Raw genomic sequence first — 17,414 nt, forward strand, 5'->3', positions numbered from 1 at the left:
CAGATAATGTGCCAAAAGTGGCCTATTCAGTTGAAACTGGCTCTTCATCCTAGACCCAAAGAGACAACTGTACCTCAGAGAGAGAGGGAGAGAGAATCATCCAGAGCCCAAGATTAAGGGTAGGTTTATACCATACTCAGGAGAGGTGATTGTATCTCACATGGGCTAGAGCTGTCTAGGCAGGGTTTATTTATTCCATCTGTTATGAAATATTTAAATGGCAAAAAAAAAAACAAAAAACAGGTCAGGACTGCATGGAAGGCTTCATCTCGCCATTCTGAATCCAGTAATTCAGAAGTACCTATTCCTAATTTTTCCATTTTTGATTTTTTACAGAAGAAAATATGTATTGCCACAAAACTAGGTGCTGAGCTAGAAGTCTAGCATGGTTCATGTTTCATCCTTTTGTAATTGTGTATAAAATCCTAAGAACTATGAACTGGTGCACTTTACCTCAAGAGTTGAGGAAAAATATGTAAAAAGACATTTTAAAGATTAAAATTAAGTTTTGGAATTTGACAGACTCTCGAATGTTTGAAAGTTTTTGTGAAAAATGAGAGAAATGTCACTCTTTCCTGAGGAGACTATCCAATTTTGTTGCCTGAAGGAGAGAGGCATTCTAATTTACTGTGCATGTCTTTTGAGATGCCTAAAAGTTTTTTACAAGAGCCAAAGCTAGAGTGCAAATTAAGCAAATGATTTTATTAGTACCTTCAGAGTGTACTATGTTTCAAATGAAATTTTAGCTGTATTCAAAACCCAACTAAGTTTTTACGCTATTCCAGAGCATAACATAATCTTGTAATTTTTATCCAAAAGTCACCAAAATTTACATTTGTATCTATTAATATAGTTGATAAATATGCAGAATTAAAACATTGGCTACATTTTACATGATAGAATCCGTATTCACTTTTGTAGCTTGTATTGGAGGGTAAATTGGTGGTACTTTGGTATAGTTTAGCAGAGATTAAATTTGATTCTGAAAAGGTATACTTTAGTCAGGTTAGGAGATGTTTAAGTTGATCCCTATGGGGGAAAACTGTGTGCCTACAGTGAGAAATATTGAAGGGGACACTTAAAACAAGCCTTTTTTTTTTTTTTTTTTACATTTAACTGCTCACCCAGATGTGTATGTTCTATCTCAGGGGATCTGCAAAATGTGGCCTTTTAAGGACTTCTTTGTGGCTCCTAACACTAATTGCAAAGTTTTTTTTTTTAAAAAAAAAATTAAAAATAAAAACGTCTTGATTATTTTCGATAAACAGTGAATGTCTAAAAGCCTCAGAATGAACTCTTATCTAAATAGCAAGCGGTGTGTGATCTTGGAACACCCTTAGCATTCTCCAGAGAGAGAGAGAGAGAGAGTGCATGTGAAGATTCAGGAGTGAAAGTCAGAAAGACAGTGGTACAAACACATGAAACGTGTGAGGAAATAGAATAAGTAAAAAGTTTGTGAAAGTCCTGCAGTAAACATGTATCACCTCACAAATCATTGTGTGCGTGATATTCTTAAAATAGATGTTACAAAAAGTATGGTTTGACATTATTTGTTAAGGACTATCTCATGTTCATGTGCAGCGCGGCTCTTGAATTATTGGTTTTTCTTTTACCAAATTGGAAAAAATCTCTCTTCTTGCTATTTTGGTTGCCAACCCCTGTTCTATCTGCAACTCTGAGTTTTCTCATATGTGAGGGAGTTGAGGTCAAAAAAATTAACGTCTGAAATTATTTTTGTAGACTCATGTTCAGTCCTACGCCGCTTGAAAATTCTATCCTATTTGAAAACGTCACATTAATTTTGAATAAATCTTTTTAGAGTCTTACTGAATTTAAGGATATTTGGGAACAGGGAATATTCATATGTCTTCTTTACCTGTAATATTGTTGAATGAGAAGTGGTTCAATAACCAAAGCATGCATGTAACACATAGGCCATGCCTACACTACTTTCGGAAGGGGCCTCGTAATGAGGGAGTTCAAAAGATGCTAGTGAGGCGCTGACATGAATATGCAGCGCCTCATTAGCATAATGGCAGCCACATGTTATTCAAAAGTGCTGCTTTTGAAATGCATACCGCCCGGGTAGACAGGAGCCTTTCGAAAGGCCCCCTGGACTTTGAAATCCCCTTCTTCCTATTTGGCTTTAGGAAGAAGGGGCTTTTGAAGTCCGGGGGGTGTCCTTTCAAAAGGCCTCTGTCTACACAGGCAGCGTGCAGTCTGAAAGTAGCTTTTTCAAATTGCATGTGGCTGTCATTATGCTAATAAGGCACTGCATATTCATGTCAGGGCCTCATTAGCATCTTCCGAACTCTCTCATTACCATGCCCCTTCCGAAAGGCGGGGGCTAGTGTAGATGTAGCCGCAGTGTCCCATCTGTTTCAGCTGCGGCACTAATTTACTAGTCAGACCTGTGACTTTAAAGTTGCTTATAGAATGTGGGCATCCACTTGCTATGGATTTTAATGCCTATTGTGCATTCAGGTCCCATGGTATCTTTGAAAATATCAGCCCAGATATATACTAGTTTTCCTCAGTCTGGGAACTGTTACCATATTCATATTTATTACATCAGTTTTTCTGTTGCTCAGGCTACGTCTACACAACAGCCTTATGTCAAAATAAGATATTTTGGAATAACACAACCACATACACAGTGCATTTCAAAATAGCACCCAGCTGTTACAAAATAGCATTTCTGAATCCAAAGTGCTGTTTTGAAATAGTGCCATTAGAACCCATTATGGCTTATTTCAAAATAGTGCTATTCCATGTCATAATAGGACCTATTTCAAAACAGCAATTTTGAAATAGGCATTATTCCTTTGTAGAATGAGGTTTACTGGAATAAAGCACCTGCTATTTTGATTTTCTTTCGAAATAGCGAGTGCGTCATTTAGCTGCTGCCAGAGTTATTTTGAAATAAGTGCTTTTATTTCGAATTAACTTGGCCATGTAGATGTAGCCTAAGATCAGAGATCACTTCTTTTTAATTTAATTTTAATTAGGACAAGGAATAACTTTTTTCTTTATTGAATTATTTTGTCATAGCATGTTATAAGCAGTCCATGATTTGTCAGAAAACTGAATTTCTCAGTACTGCTTTTAATTGAAAACATTTTTTGTTTACCTGATAGCTTTGTGAAAATGTGTGTTTTAAATATTTTCATTCCCTGCGCTATCTGCACACAATTAGGCAAGTTCTGCTCTTACAAGCATGCCAGTGTTTTGGTTATTCCTCTCTTTTTCTGATCTGTCACATGTCCCTCGTGTTCTGTTGTATTCTGTGTGCCATCTTAATTCCTTCTCCTACCTCTCAGCCACATGTTCTCCAGTCTCCAGACACAACTGTCCTGCTCTCCTTTTAAAAGATGTAAAGATTTTTTTGTCTGGTCTCTTCCTGTGAAAAATGTTATCTCTAGTAGCTGTGCTGTAACTTTTGTCCCCTTAATACTTCATAAAGAAATAGTGGTGCTTATGCATTTCGGCACCTTGCCTTCCTGCAGAGAAATCCTGCAGCTTCCTGGCCCTTCTAACCCACCCATGGTCTGAAGAAGTGGGTCAGTCCCATGAAAGCTCAACACCTAATAAATTATTTTGTTAGTCTTTAAAGTGCTACTGGACTGCCTTTTTGTTTTGATAGAATATAAACTAACACAACTATCTCTTGGTTACCAAGTTTAATTTCGCCTTTAGCAAGTAGATGAGGTTTTTTCATGCATTGAGTTAGTCCATGCATTTTCACAATCGAAAATTTTCTTGTTTCTTTTTAAGGAATGTCACTGTCTGCAGGATCTTCTCCTCTTCACTCCCCTAAAATTACGCCTCACACATCTCCTGCTCCTAGAAGAAGAAGTCATACTCCAAATCCAGCAAATTATATGGTGCCTACTAGTGCCTCTACTCCTGTTACTAATGCTGTCTCCCAGCCTCCATCTACTGGCCAGGTGATTCAGAAGGAAACTGTGGGTGGAACAACATATTTCTACACTGATACGACTCCAGCCCCTCTCACAGGAATGGTATGTTTTGGTTTTCATGTTCTCAGAACTTTTTTGACTCTACTTAAGCTTTTCCAAAAAATGAAGATTATTTGCGTGATTGGTCTTGCTTTGCTCCCAATTTGTATTCTGTTGAAACTTGGCACAGAAACTGTTACCTGGGCGCTTTCTCTTGCCATCATTTAATTTTGAGTGGTATTACTCAAGTGATAGCATAGCAACATGGGCCAATATTTTCCCTTCCTGTTTCTGACTCTTCTGTTTTTCACTTCCACGTGGAATGTGCTGGTTGACACCCCTCAGCCTCACACCACTGCCATCAACAATGAAAATAGAACTATAATGGGACTTTACACAAATTAAAACTATGAGTTGGGTTACTGAGTTGTCGTCAAGCAGATGCTAAAATGTTGTGATAATGGGTGGGGTGGTTACATAAGGTCCTAAATAATGCATAATGTGGACAATAGTCAAATGGGAAATTTGAGACTTGGAATTTTGCACAGTGAATTCTAGTGAAGGGTTGACGAGAGAATAAAACTCAGAATGATGTTTCTTTATATTTTACTGAATCTGTTCTGTTGTACGTATATGAGATTTCTTAATGAAATTTCTATTAATTTATAAGTTGTAACTAAGTAGAGGAATAGTAAGGAAAGATGGTGGGAAAAATTCCCAGGTAATTAAAAGGGTACTATCAACTAAAAAATCATTGTCTGAATAGCTAACCTATTAATGTCACATTTTCCCTCAGCTTTCAGTTATAATAATCATAGGTGTTACTTGTAAGTTGTATCTCTGTTTAGCTTGTTTCCATTTGTGTGGGGTTTTTCACATAACCTTCCCCCCCTCCCCGAAGAAGTCCTTGGGGGGAAAAAAGATTGTTGAGCAACCAGAATAATCATCTTTATTTCTGCAAGATGAAGAGAAACATGCACTTATAGATGGGGAAGAGGGACAGTTAGCATTATATGTTTTAAAAATCATTTAAAATTATATTGCTTATCCTTGCACAAACTATCACGTTTATCCTCCAACTGCACCCCATGTTGCTTATATGCAGCCAAATGCACCTTCCTTCCTTCATGGCAGATGAACTCAGACAGGTAAGCTATAATAACGTGGAAGCAGAAAGGATTCAAGTATCTTCAATATTCTTAAAGAAAGTTGGGCAACTATAGACAGCAAAAGGGGAGTTGGCCCATTATAACCACTGACAGTTCTCTTCATTCCAGACAAAAAGTGCAATCATTTGACAAACTAGAAGTATCAAAGAAAACAAAATTACAGTACTTGTAACTGTGATGCCATCTGCAGACCATATGTTTTATTCCCTTTGCTAAAGATTTGGTGAGGCATTTGGGTTTTATTTTAGATTTGATTATAATACCACTAATTTGAAATGGAAGTATAATTAAGAATATATAGTGCACAGTCACAACCAAACTTTTGACTTTGGGCCCCACTTTTTGTTCCTGCAATGAGTAACACACCTCACCCCACCCCCAACCTGTCCAATGTAATCCAAACTGGTGGAAATTTCAGTTGTGTTCATATGAAAAACCTTTCAGCATGTGTAACTAAATAAGTACAGTGTAAAAACTTTAATGATTGGTATATAAATGTGAATAACCATACGTACAAATAATAACGTTTCAGCATTTTTAATTAGATGGAAGAGCCTAAGACCCAGCAACTGATCCTGCTGTGCCCCCCTTATGAAAAGTCATGCCTCCTCGAGGGCGCCTGTCCCTACTTTGTGAGCCCCTGTATTAGAGCATTATAGGGAATTCAAGAAGAACATTCATACCATGGTTACCATTTTGAGGATTTTGTTAAATCAGCAGGTCAAAAATTTCTCAAAGTATATCAGAATCAGATCAGTTTTTCAAATTCTAAGGAAACGCATATTAAATAATCTCTTAAATTTTGTCCTGACAGGTATTTCCAAACTATCACATTTATCCTCCAACCGCACCTCATGTTGCTTATATGCAGCCAAAAGCAAATGCACCTTCCTTCTTCATGGCAGATGAACTCAGACAGGTAAGCTATAATAATGTGGAAGCAGAAAGGATTCAAGTATCTTCAATATTCTTAAAGAAAGTTGGGCAACTATAGACAGCAAAAGGGGAGTTGGCCCATTATAACCACTGACAGTTCTCTTCATTCCAGACAAAAAGTGCAATCATTTGACAAACTAGAAGTATCAAAGAAAACAAAATTACAGTACTTGTAACTGTGATGCAGTCTGCAGACCGTGTGTTTTAATCCCCTTTGCTAAAGATTTGGTGAGGCATTTGGGTTTTATTTTAGATTTGCTTAGAATACCGCTAATTGAAATGGACGTATAATTCAGAAAATGTTCATATATGTGAATTTTTATGTACAGAGTATGTAGTTTTATTTCTTAGGCATATTTAAATGTATTATGAAATTGGGAGTTAGGTGAACTACCTCAGCATTTTCAGCATACCTGCTAGTCTTCTGGGGCAGGATATTAAGTATCCTTGAAGTAGCTCTGATCTGCTGTGGTGTCCTTCAATACTGTGCCCATTGCCAAGACTTGCCTTTTTCATGTGCCTTTTACAGCTCCTTTCTTCCACCTGACATTTCTTTTAAAAAATTCAGAATCGAGGAGGAAAAAAACTCAAATCTCCTTCATACCCTCCTTCGAATAAGAAGCAGTAGTCCTGGGGCAACCTCCCTTTTGTGCACTTCCTACCTGGAAAAAGAGTCTACAAATTCAATCCATTTGTTTTTTTCGAGCTGGTGATTTTGAGTTCTCATGAAAAGTCAGCTAGCTATTCCATTATAGAAACCTGGCCCTTCCTAGGTATTATGCTCTCAGCTGAGCAGAGATGATCAACTAAACTCTTCCGTACTATAAGGCTACATAATTTGTTCCTCAGGAGCTGATCAACAGACATTTAATAACAATGGCTCAGATTGATCAAGCAGATGTTCCTGGTAAGTAACTAGAAAGTTGCAGTCATAGTTTTCTGTGGTTGTTCTAAGCTAAGTCTTGCTTGCTCTCACAATTGCATAGCACAACTAACTTTGTTAAAATAAATATACATTAACAGCATGTTTTAGCAAAACTGTTCCTGAATTTTAGTTTTTTATGAAGTGTTAGGCATGGTCTGATTATACTAGAGCTGTTAATAACAGATGTCATTGTTTTAGTACTTCACCCCTTTCAAGCACTTTCCGATCGTGGGGTTTCTACTGTTTCTTCTACCTATTTTCTTCTCCTTAGTTTTAGCTAAATACTTTTAAAATAAGTCTGGTTGTCTGTTTAACACCATTTGTATGTGCTTAAAAAGTAAGCAGTTCCTAAGTTAATTGAGCAGATTTCCGTTTATAAATCCTGTCCAGAATCTACATTGTAACTGATTTTTTGTATCCAGTTAGTGAAGTGGTTGGCTTGCAGCATGGTTTGCTTTCTCACATTCTATTGTGTGACTACAGTAGTAAGGCCTGCTTTTTTAGAAGTGAATATGCAAGTCATCAGGAGAAGAAAGGACTTTTAAGCTCATCAACATGACTATGTTCTAGGCTTTAGCTTTGGCTACTGTGGGTATGTCTACAGTTACAATGCTAGAGTAGCACAGCTGCAGTACTTCAGTGTAGACACTAGCTATGCCAATGGGAGGAGTTTTTCAGCAATCTTCCCGCCCCACCCCCGGCCACTTCTGTTAGAGTACACTGACAGTCATTGAATGAAGGCCTATTGAAGGTGCCACTTCAATACCAAGAAATAAGTGAACTGTACCAGGAACTTAACTATAGAAAATCAGAACAAGGAAGTATTTTATCAAGGAAAACCAAGTCAAATTCCACAAGTTTAGTGATTAGCAGATATTGTGGTACTTCAGAGGAACTTTTTGCATGGGAACAGTTTTGTGAAGTTCTTCCTAAATGAAGGCATTCAACCAACCTCCATAATGTTTGTTACAGTTCAAAGGTACTTTGTTTTTAAGAAGAATTTTCTTCCTTGCATCTCCTTCCCCCAACTTCTGCTTGATTCTAATGGCCCTCAGGGCTTGTGAAGTCCATCAGCTTGTTCTCTTGTCTTTATTTTTCCTTCTTATACAAATTCCCAAAACACAGGATTGACTTCACTCCATAACTTAAACAAGGGAATATGAGTTGAGGCACATCAAACATTATTTAAAGTTAGTGCCTTTACTAGTTAAGGTTTATCTATGTGGAGACTTAGTGCACAGGAATTCCTGATGTAAATCTTCTGCATATTTGCTGGCCCCACACTAACTGCATGTTTGGACCATGCTACTTTACTGTCAAGTCTCATAGTGCACTTTGACGTACTGGCGTTTGAAAAAGCTCTCTTCAAAATGTTTAGTGTATGATTTGAAGGGTCCACCTGGCCTCTTAGGCTTTGGTTGCACTACAGTAATCTGTTGACAGAAGTCCCTGTTGGAAGAGAATTCCCAACAAAACTTCTGTTGACAGTGCAGCCACACGCAAAAGCCAATCAGAAGAGCTCTCCACTCTGCCAACAGAGCAGCCAGGCAGTCCGGCTGCTCTCTTGACAGAACAGACACGCAGAAGCACAGCAGGCTGTGCTGCCGTACTGAATGCTCTGTCTGTCGAGAGAAGGCCTCCCAGAGCGTCCTCCCAGCTTTTTTGTCAACTGAATCTGTCTACAGCAGCGCTCTGCCTCATGGCTGACAAGCAGAATGCTGCCAGCAAAAGTGCTGAGTTTTGCTGACAAACTGTTGACAAAATGCATTTTGTGTGTGGACGTTCCACCAGTTTTGTCAACAAAACTAGCTAGTGTGACCATAGCCTGAGAACTCAGCAGGCTTCTTTGCTAAATATTCACACGGTAGCTTGCCACTCTGTAACTCTCCACATAGATAAGTCTTCAGAAATGTGAGTTTATAATTGGAAGATTTTGTTGTTTGAAGACTGTCCAGACTAGTAAACTAGGTTGTGTTGACGTGATTTTGAACTGATTTTGCATTTAGTGTAGATTGGGGAAGTTGTGTTTTTAAAAATGCCATTGCTCATTGTGGCCATTCTTTTGGAGAACTTAGGAGTGACCGCAGACAGCTAATATGGTTTTGATTCAACTTGCCCTGTCTAGATGCAAAGTTGTGACTAAAATCCAAGTAGTAGCACATTAAATGACAGGTTGAAAAACACATCTTAGTTTCCTAGTCTGGACTGTTGTTCTGGATGTCTTCTGACTTTCCAGTCCCGTTCTCGAACTCTCCATGCAAAATAGTGTATTCATTCTGAACGCTGACAATGTCTGTCTTTGCTATTCTCTGCTGCTCTCATAATGCAATTCAAGAGTTGACTGGGGGATTCATATTCATGAGGCATGTGTGGGTACTGGGGATCATCCATGTCCCTTCATATCTTCATCCTCGCTAGCTGCAGGAAAGAGTAAATTTTTGAGGCAAACCAAAAGATGATAGCTGTTTGTTGGGCAGCTACCCAATGTACTGCTCCCTAAAAATCATAAATGAATTGGTTTTATGTTAGAATAAAGCCGGTATTTCATGGCACACAATGTTTTCACTTCTCATGTTTATTTTTAGTATGGCAAGACTATTTTTTAGAAAGCAATTATCTGTTATCCAAAAATACATTACAGAAAACTATATTTGTGCCAAAGATAGAATTATGAATTTTAACTTTTTATTGCATGTATCTGAGACACAACACAAAGTATTGTTTGACATCTTAATATCTTGAAGTCAAATTTTCTTTACTATTGTAATATTGATTTTTACAAATGCAATTAGTGTCTAATATATTTCTATAAACTGCTTTAGCAGTCCCTACAGAAGTTGACAGCTACCACAGCCTTTTCCCTTTAGAACCACTGCCACCACCCAATCGGATACAGAAAACAAGCAACTTTGGGTACATTACATCATGCTACAAAGCTGTAAATAGCAAAGATGATCTGCCATATTGCCTTCGGAGGATACATGGTGAGGGAAATCATAAGTTGTCATCTTTTTAAACTTCAATGCTACCTATACTTAAGCCTAAAACATTTTCACTTCTATAGTACTACTCATGAATCTTAAATTGGCTTTGAAATGAATCATGCTGTTGGAATAAGAGAGCAGAGTTTGGCCTAGATAACAGTCCATAGTGTTGGAAATGAGCAAGCAAAGTTTTATATTGGTGTGCCTCTGTTGGTGGCAGCTCAGTACTTTCAGAACAGATACCAAAGTGTCATAAAATATCAAATGGATTCTAAAAATCACTGAGTAAATGTAAGTAAACTGTGTGGGTTTTATTCTCTTCTCAGGTTTTCGTCTTGTTAACACAAAGTGCATGGTATTGGTTGACATGTGGAAAAAAATTCAACACTCAAATATTGTAACTCTGCGTGAAGTATTTACCACTAAAGCATTTGGAGAACATTGTAAGTTTCCAGGAATTGAACTATTGGACTATTGTAAACTTTGATAACCTATCATGACACACAAATCCCCCAAGACTACCCCTGGTCTAATGACAACCCCACCTCACCTGGGTCAGCTGGTGGGAGTGGAGACTCAGTTTAGATTCACATCTGTCTGGAGCATCTGGAATAGGCAGAGACCTGCCCCCAGTAGAACTGAGTGATTGGTAGTGACCTGAGACCTCCAAACACAGAACTTCCAGCTCCTGGTGTCAGAGGACGCTAGGTAGGAGTGAGATTTGGGAATTTTTGGCAGTAGTGAACAAGGGTTTGGGGAGTTGTGGGGGCTGGAGAAAGAGCTGGTGAGGTGGTGGTGCAGTGGCAGATGGAGGGAAGAGATGAGGACAGAGGGGTCCAGGAGGTATAGCCCTTGCACATGGCTCATGGTGGGGAGAAAATAAGAGGATGGAGATTTGGTGTCTTCAAAATGAAGTGGGGGGACAGAAAGGGCTGGTGGTGCAGTTTGGGAAGCTCTGGGGAGCTGGGGTCCATGATGGCTGGTATGATGGGGTGAGGGGATTTGCCTGATTGTGGGAAAGGGAGAATGGGGTATGAGTGGGCTGGGGGGCAGGGTGTTGTATGTAAGATGGAAAGTCATCTTCCTGGGGGTTTAGAATAAATAAGGATGACGTCTATTACTTGCTCACAGCCTCGCTCCCTGTCACACTGAGCTGGCTGCATTTAGTTCTCTACTCCAAGCGTTAAGATTTCTGTGGCCATAGCACCTCTTCGGTTTGGCCTGAATGTGCAACTGGGACGCCTTTTGTGAGCAGCGTTGTAACCTAGCATATGGAGTCACAGTCACCACACATTCAAATCTGGCCGTGCTGCCACCCCTCTACCTCCTATCATCATGGCAGGGTGGCAGTTGGGTCAAGCTTGAGCGGCTCAGTGCCATGGTGTACCAATGGTAACATCCAGCTTGTGAGTCTGAATTCAGCCAGCGCTGCAACCCTTTGGTACATTCTTGCAAAACTGCTTTTTGTCATGAGCTGTAGGCCAAGAAACCCTGTATTAGAGATAATAACTTATTGTCACTTCTCCTTTTATTTTTAAGCTCTTGTGTTTGCATACGATTTTCATGCTGGAGGAGAGACTATGATGAACAGACACTTTAATGACCCTAGTGCTGATGCCTATTTCACTAAAAGGAAATGGGGTAAGGAAAGTGCATTCAACCATCACTTCAGAAACAGTTTCAAATAGCTGAGGTATAAAGTTAGGGTATGTCTACACTTACTGCACACTCAATGAGACACGCTCGATCCTCTGGAGTTCAATTTTTGCCGTGTCTGCGTAGCTGTGGCAAAATTGATCTCTGGATGCAGCCATCGACACTGGTACTTCACGCTATTGCAGGGAGTAAGGGACGTCAGGGTGAGCCCGAAGAGTCCCCATCTACACCAGGGAACAAAGTCAGTCCTGATATGTCAATTCTAGCTGGGCTAATGGCATAGCTAGAATTGCGCATCTGGGTTCAACTTTGTTCCCTGGTGTAAAGCAGGCCATAGTGGGGCAGAAATAGGTAAGTTCCATTTCATAATTTCAGTTAAATGTTATATTGTAAATACCAAGGGTCTATACCTCTCTTTTCATAGTTTATTTGGTAAAGTTCCTAGTATGCTGTGAGTGTTGTATGAAAGTAAATGTATGGGAAGCATTTTCAATAATAAGCTGAATCAGCTGAGCAATGATCATTTTCCTAATGTCAGAAAACTTCTGATTTTTTTTTTTTGTCAGCAAAAACATACGAAAACAAGAAAGGAGCAAGCAACAACATTTTGGCAGTATGATCTACTAGATTGTATATCAAGTATCGGAGGGGTAGCCGTGTTAGTCAGGATCTGTAACAGCAATGAAGGGTCCTGTGGCACCTTACAGACTAACAGAAAAGTTTTGAGCATGAGCTTTCGTGAGCACAGACTCACTTCATCAGATGCTGGTCATGGAAATCTGCAGGGCCAGGTATAAATAAGCCAGAGCAAGGCTGGGGATTTATACCTGGCCCTGCAGATTTCCATGACCAGCATCTGATGAAGTGAGTCTGTGCTCACGAAAGCTCATGCTCTAAACTTTTCTGTTAATCTATAAGGTGCCACAGGACCCTAGATTGTATTTGGGACGGAGATTGGGCCTCTCCTGAGCACTAATCCCATCTCTGTTATTGAGTGGCATTTGGCAAGTTACTTACGAACAGCATTTTCAAAGGCACAAATAACAGATGCTTAACTGCCATCTCAGGTCATTGTGTCATTGAAAATCTTCTCTTGGTCTCTGTATTTGAGAGGTCCCCATTGGGAAAATGGGGATTTAACTTACTCATACAAGTGTTATGAGGACTACTTAAGTAATAACATTTGCATGGTGCTTTCAAAAGGTAAAACTGTAGTTAATGACAAGAAAAAAAGATCTCTGCATATTTTGTATTCTTAGGTATTATTTTTCCTTTATACTGTATCCACACATCTAAATTCTGGGAATTGCAAGCCATGCCATAATGTTACCTTTTAGTAGAAAAATCAGTGGTTGTTTTTTTTTTTTTTTATAGCTCTAAGTAACGATTAATATGCTCTGACAGCAATTCTCTAAATAGACCTGTGGATGCTTTCCAAGCCTGCTCTTTTTACCATCTGCCTGTTGAAACTGAAGCAATGAGTTTTAGATGTGTTAATTTTATTTAAGATGTTTAAATTTGACTTAGTTATCTAGATTGAGACTGAGTAAATTTTCAGTGTGTGAAGGAGTCAAGACTTTGAAAGATGCAATTCAAAATTATCAATAGAGCTGTGAGTCTGTATCAGAAAAATGAGCTGTGGATATCCACATTGACATCTGCAGATGCAGATACCCATGGATTTGCAGGGCTCTGTCTATCACCAGATTGTCCCCATTGTCTTTCCATACGGTTCTCACAAATTACATTAAAACTTGATGTCCAGAATTATCATGACTGTGGATGTTCCAAAGCGGCAGTTCCGAAAGTTTTCGGCATTATGCCCCGCTTTTGAATTCTGAGAAACCCTCACACCCCGCCACCTCTTCTTTACCATCATCTAACCCCCCCTTTTGACAAAAAGGTCAACTAGTAGTTAAAAATAAACACAATCTTGATATAAGAATGTTATTTAAAATTTAAAAAAAGCACAAGTAAATATTTTTCTTGGCCTAAAATTTAATAAAAATGTAATTTAATATCAGAAACAAATGAATTTAATGTGAAAGATGCTGTTGCATTTTTTCATAAGTTGGGAAATCCTAGGAGACCAACTGTGGATCATATAGGCTAACCTTGTGGGTGCCTGGAACAGCCTAAGCTGGCCAGCTGCCTGAGCCCTGTGCCAGTCGCCTACCCACCTAAGCCCCTGCTCTGCCAGGGATGCCCACCGTCAGCTTCCACCCTGCTGGGGTCAGCTGCCCACCCGCCAGCCATGGGCCAGCCACCTTAGCCACCATCAAGTCCCCGTGCTGCTGGAGCTGGCCACCCAAGCTGCCACAGTCAGCTGGCCACTCAAGCCCCTCATGCTGCTGCAGCCCGCCACAGCTGGATGCCCACCTGAGCCCCTGGAGTCAGCTGCCTACCTGAGCCTGCGCTGCTGGGGCAAGCCACTCAAGCCCCAGCGCTCCCAGGGCCATCTGTCCAAGCTGCCTGCCCAAGCCGCAGTGCTTCCGGAGCCAGTTGTCCAAGCCACAGCACTGCTAGGGCCAGCCACCCGAACTGCCCACCTGAGCCGCACGCCAGCCACCCCACCTACCTGTGGGCCACCTCCCGAGCATCTCCCCTTCTCCCAAGCTGGGCACCACCAGCCCCGCATCTAACCCTATCTGCCTCCTCCTTCCCCTCAACCTGTACTCACTCACCTTTGCAGGAGGCACCTTGCTCCACTTGGGCCTTCACTGGGTCACCCATGTGAAATGGTAGGGGCTGAGAGCTGGAAGGAGGGACTGGCTGTTTCTTTGGGTGGGGAGAATGACAGGGGGCGGGGGGCTGGGTCACCTCATGCCCCGCCAGGAGGGTACGCCCCTCCATTCCGGTTTGGGAAGCCATGTCCCAAAGGAAAACAAATTACCTTGGTCATTTCTACACATAATAATAAACGGCCCAAAAAATGTTAATGAGGTGCAGATGTAAATTGTCAGGAAGAAGGGGCCTCCAGAAGGAGGACTTCCTTGCAAGAGATTCCCCAGCGGCTGCACCTCTACGTGCTGTTTTGGAGTCCAGAAGAGCTTCTTCTGGACTCCAAATTATGTGGCCCTATGCTAATGAGGCACCAGGAATTTACATCCATGCCTCATTAGCATTTTTGGGCCATTTATTAGCATGCCGCAAGTGTAGAAACAACCCTTGATTTCCAGATTCCATGAACATTTGCAGGCTTAGTAGTTAAGAAAAAGAGTCGTCATAAATTGAGTGAACTTAATGTGGAATGAGTGAGAGAGAATAAACATAGAACTACTCTTTTAGTCACTTTTAAGAGTAGGACTGTATTATGGAAAGTCTCCCACATGACATTTTTTTTCTATTGAAATTTAAATCTATCCTTGTCTTGGTTGGTTGGTTTTTGTTTTGTTTTTGTTTTTTTTAAACCCCATCATCTCCTTCTCTAAATATTTTATACCATATCATAGTTATGGGATGATGCACTTAAAACGAGAAAGGGTCCATCTGTTTCTTTTCCACCAAAACAGAAACTAGCTGTTAAGTACAACTGTGTAGTTATTATTGTACGAACATAATTTAAATACTTTCCCAAAGTGCTTTTCAGGAAGCTTTTTAAATTAATTCCACTACAGCTTGAGCAGCTTTCAGTACCTGTAGCTTTTAGTCCTTATTATTCAACTTCTCGGAACAGGTACTTCATGCAGAAGTTGAAATTGACTTTGGTGTTGCTTAAATGAGGCTAGTCAAATGGCCATTTTTGCCAGTGCAGCCCTTTAGATGTCTCTTATGGTCTACCTTTTTGTTACTTACTGTTTTCTAGTGTACCAGAGTGGGCATCAATAAAAGGAACAACTTGAAAGAGGAAAATAAGATTGTGTGCCTATAACTTGAATTCTCAGGCTTGGCTACCTTCATAGATTGTTCACCCACCCCTCATTAGAGGTTCTTGGCTGTCTGCCTGCCTGGAAGAGACTCCCAAGAGATGCAGGGGATATTTGGAATTTGAGATTTCATTTCTGTAAATGTCCACAGAGCACTCGGCAATATGAGGCCCTGAAAGGTGCTACTGCTTTTGAAGTTTAGAATTCACACAGTGTGAGGCCCAACTTGGTGTGAATACGTGGAAAGAGTGAATTAAGGGAATTTGGTTTCAGGTATGCAAACTTATTTGCCTCTGTCTTACAGTTAGCAAAGCTAGTTTTTGACAGTTAAATGAAAAGAATTGTGGTTACATAGCTGTTTCACATGTCACTTTCTGGTGTCAGTGTGGTCAGACTTTTAAATTTTGCCATGTCATCTGCAAACGCTGTTCCAGAATTTTTTGGAAGGGATGTGGTGTAAAGCATTCTCGTGACAGATGGAAGAAAAAGGCCTAACAACTGCAGTTTATTTTTGCACACAACACCTGAACTTTCTGTTTAATTCCTAATTTTAAAAAATTCTTTCCCTGTCCTCTTATTCTGTAAAAGATCTTCTGTTTCTGGTGGTATACTGTGATAATCCAACATTAGTATTGTACGTTATAATGTGGATAAAATTTAAAGAAGTAGTACGTACATTTTTCAAAAGCCACAGCATTCTGTTGGTTTAGAATAGTTATTTGTGTACAATTCCAGTTTTTCACCCTTGCTGCTTGTTTTATCTAACAGTTTTCATTTACAAGAAGGGAACTTGTTGTCTTTCTGTGAGATATGTATTGTTATGGAGTTTCTGGTAGAACACTTTTCCTTTTTTTCATGTGCTATTACTTAATGTATTGAAATATTACAAGATACGATAATGTCATGTCTGTTTTTAAGACTGGGTGAAATTCCTCTCATGCTATGGTTACACTACAGCGCTCTGTTGACAGGCGTCCTGGTCAGAAGAGATTTCCCAACAAAATTTCTGTTGACAGAGGTGCAGCCATATGCAAAAGCAAATCAGGAGAGTGCTCCGCTGTCGACAGAGCAGCTAGACTGCCCATTTGCTCTCTTGACAAAACAGGCACCCAGAAGCACAGCTGACAATGCTGCCCATTGTTCTGGATGCCCTGTCTGTCAAGAGAAGGCCCCCAACAGAACATCCACATCGCCTTTTTGTGGACAGAATCTGACTGCAGCTTATGCCTCGTGGCTTTAAGGCAGAACGCTGCCAGCGAAAATGCTGAGTTTTGTCAACAGTCTGTCAACAAAATGCACTTTGTGTGTGGACACTCCACCAGTTTTGTCAACAAACCTTGGGTCTTACCAGCAAAACTCGCTAGTGTAACTATAGCCTTACTGTGGCAATCAGTCTACAAAATTTCTTTGAAGGCTTACTCTGAATGAATTACAATTCATTAATAGAAATTAAGTATCAAATTATTGTAAATAATCAACTATACCACAATTATACATATTGTAAATTATTTGCTAAAGTAAACACTTGAAATAGTAACAGAGAAGGAGCCCTGTTAGTCTATATAGTATCAAAACAAAAAAGCAGTCAAGTAGCACTTTAAAGACTAACAAAATAATGTATTAGGCCCTGCCCCTCTGCTCTCTGATTTGCTCACCTTGATATTTTTTTTTCTGATTTGTCAACTTTGATTACTGTTTTGGTTCTCCTATGCCTTAAATATTGAGTCTGTTCTGGTGTGGCTATGATCTGAAGAAGTGGGTCTGTCCCACAAATGCTCACCTAATAAATTATTTTGTTAATTTTTAAAGTGCTACTTGACTGCTTTTTTGTTTTGATACTTGAAATATTGTGTGGGTGTGTTTGCCTGCATTGGACAGCATTCCTTTCCAATCAATTTTCCAAAAGGTTTCTAAGTTGG

At 39.9% G+C, this 17,414-nt stretch overlaps 1 protein-coding gene across 5 annotated transcripts in view; it reads left to right on the forward strand.

Annotated features, from left to right (window-relative positions):
• PAN3 (poly(A) specific ribonuclease subunit PAN3) overlaps window positions 1–17,414 on the forward strand; it is a 119,983-nt gene that overhangs the window by 67,304 nt on the left and 35,265 nt on the right. For 3 of the 5 annotated variants that reach the window (XM_074985907.1, XM_074985922.1, XM_074985938.1), the window contains 6 exons: window positions 3,775–4,022; window positions 5,943–6,047; window positions 6,914–6,971; window positions 9,812–9,973; window positions 10,300–10,416; window positions 11,513–11,614. In XM_074985907.1, coding sequence (XP_074842008.1) covers window positions 3,775–4,022; window positions 5,943–6,047; window positions 6,914–6,971; window positions 9,812–9,973; window positions 10,300–10,416; window positions 11,513–11,614 — 792 coding nt within the window. The remainder of the gene's footprint in view (window positions 1–3,774; window positions 4,023–5,942; window positions 6,048–6,913; window positions 6,972–9,811; window positions 9,974–10,299; window positions 10,417–11,512; window positions 11,615–17,414) is intronic. The other 2 variants (XM_074985914.1, XM_074985930.1) reach the window with 2 other exon arrangements.

This window comes from Carettochelys insculpta, chromosome 1 (assembly GCF_033958435.1).
Source record: "Carettochelys insculpta isolate YL-2023 chromosome 1, ASM3395843v1, whole genome shotgun sequence".
NCBI classification, from domain to species: domain Eukaryota; kingdom Metazoa; phylum Chordata; order Testudines; family Carettochelyidae; genus Carettochelys; species Carettochelys insculpta.